This window comes from Anarhichas minor, unplaced genomic scaffold (genome assembly GCF_050575085.1).
Source record: "Anarhichas minor isolate MPS153535 unplaced genomic scaffold, ASM5057508v1 ptg000074l, whole genome shotgun sequence".
In the NCBI taxonomy this organism is placed as follows: Eukaryota; Metazoa; Chordata; class Actinopteri; order Perciformes; family Anarhichadidae; genus Anarhichas; species Anarhichas minor.
In genome coordinates, this window is record NW_027466520.1 from 162,501 (window position 1) to 165,000 (window position 2,500).

Here is a 2,500-nt window from a genome sequence, read left to right on the forward strand (position 1 = left end):
ACCTGTCTGCGGCACCAGGCCAGGCCTCTGGTGATCCGGTGGATGGCGATGTGCAGGTTGTTCATCTCTCCGTCGTCGTCTGGAGCCGACAGGTTGTCTGAGCTGAAGCTGCTGAGGAGCAGAGCCAGGAAGAGGTTCAGCAGCTGGAGACAAAGAAAGAGAAAAGAGTTGTCAGTGTCGGCCTTAAACCTTTGTAAGTTAAAGAGAGTGGGAACACGTGTGGTACACCTGACATCGGTACAGTGAGATCACATCATTATCTGTAAACGGATCACTGGAGTCATTAGTGAACACCGTCTGAGACACATGAATGTGCAATTTATTGTTATATTTCACTGATTAAGGGAAACCTTTGACCTGCTGGTGGCGCTAGAGGAAAAGTCAGCGGATCACCAAACTCTTGAGGATGTATCCTCTGGGGATCTTGAACACCTGAACCACATTTCACGGCAATCAATCAAATAGTTGTTGAGATATGTTCAAAAACCAAAGTGGTACACTATTAGGATCTAAATACTTCCTCCACCACTAACAGCCCCTGAGTATTGTATTTCTGTAGCGAGTACACAGGTAGAGTTAATGTTACTATGTTTGTACACAGTTGAATATTTAGATCCTCTGGTGCTTCTGGACGACGTTTCTTCGAGAAGTAATTATTATTATAACCGACGTCTCTCTTACGTTTCTACGTTTCTTTTCTCTACATTCTGGTTCAGAGAGTCGACCCTCCTCCCCGTGTTCCAGATGTTTCCTCCCGCTCTCTGTCCTCCACACTCGATCACAGAGTCCAGAGCAGGTTGATTATTCAGTGTGTGATGAATAATGCCTGAGAGCTCTTAGCGAGACGGAGAGCTGCTCTCAGCCAGATTGGCTTCTGTTTAACCACAGCAGAGTGTGTGTGTGTGTGTGTGTGTGATCAGGTGGATCAGGTAGCAGCTTCCTACCTGATTGCAGCCAGCAGGCCTCTTTGTTTCTTGCTCAGAGGCATTTAAGCAGAGCGCCATATACAGTACACACGTGGACTAAACTGTTGGTACCTTCCGTTAAAGAAAGAAAAACCCACGACGGTCACTGAAATAACTTGAAACTGACAAAAGTAATAATAAATAAAAATTTACTGAAAATGAACTAATACAAATCAGACTTTGCTTTTGAATTGTGGTTCCACAGAATCATTTAAAAAAACAAACTAATGAAAATGGCCTGGACAAAAATGATGGTACCCTTCACTTAATATTTAGTTGCACAACCTTTTGAGGCAATCACTGCAATCAAGAGATTCCTGTAACTCAGTGAGACTTCTGCACCTGTCGACAGGTATATTGGCCGACTCCTCGTAAGCAAACTGCTCCATCTGTCTCAGGTTTGAAGGGTGCCTCCTCCAGACTGCATGTTTCAGCTCCTTCCACAGATGTTCAACAGGATTTAGATCAGGGCTCAGAGAAGGCCACTTCACAATAGTCCAATGGTTTGCTCTTATTCATTCTTGGGTGTTTTCTGTGTGTTTTGGGTCTTTATCCTGTTGGAGGACACATGACCTGTGACTGAGACCAAGCTCTCTGACACTGGGCAGCACATTTCGCTCCAGAATGCCTTGATAGTCTTGAGATTTCATTGTACCCTGCACAGATCAAGGCACCCTGTGCCAGATGCAGCAAAGCAGCCCCAGAACATAACCGAGCCTCCTCCATGTTTCACAATACGTACAGTGTTCTTTCTTTGTATGTTTCATTTTTGTGTCTGTGAAAATAGAGCGTAAATAGAGAGTAAATCAATACAGACATTAGACACTGCGTGCGTGTGTGAGTGTGTGTATTGATCCCAGCTGCTGGTGTGTGTGTGTTGTTTGTGTTACTGATCAGCGTACGGCTGTCACATAACCGGTTTCCACCATCCTCAAAATGCTGGCGTGCGATTGGCTGCCCGTCTTTGACCCAAACACCAATAGGTCGATGCCGTTGATCGGTTAGCATGACAACGTGCCCCGACAGCTCGACCAATGACCTTGCTGCTTTCCAATAAGCCGATAACACATCGCTGACGGACACGAGGCTACCTTCATCTTCATCGGGTCACTCATTGAACCTGCTTATAACAATAACCTGCGTCATCTTTAAGGACGACCAGGGGGCAGCGGAACCAAAGCGTCAACACACACTTCACTGTTTATCACCGATAATAGTTGTTATGATCGACAAGCTAGCAAGCACCTGCTGCTGCTGATGCTGATGATGATGATGATGTGTGAGAGAGGAAGTGTGTGTAGGTGTGTGTGTGTGTGTGTGTGTGTGTATCTAGGTGTCAGTTTCCGGAGCAGCAGACCACCTGATCCCCCCAATTCACCTCGTTTAACTCGTTAAGAGGATCGTACCAATTAGCTCGGGGGAAGTGGGCCAACCCTGCCACACACACACACACACACACACACACACACACACACACACACACACACACACACACACACACTGTGAAACGAGAAAGGCAAAGAACAGCTGAGCCG

General features: G+C 46.2%; 1 protein-coding gene across 1 annotated transcript in view; it reads right to left on the bottom strand.

The window, feature by feature from the left end:
* The window catches only part of LOC142937551 (sodium channel protein type 5 subunit alpha-like), an 81,015-nt gene that overhangs the window by 33,997 nt on the left and 44,518 nt on the right, over nt 1-2,500 (bottom strand). The window contains exon 13 of the mRNA XM_076080536.1: nt 3-143. Coding sequence (XP_075936651.1) covers nt 3-143 — 141 coding nt within the window. The remainder of the gene's footprint in view (nt 1-2; nt 144-2,500) is intronic.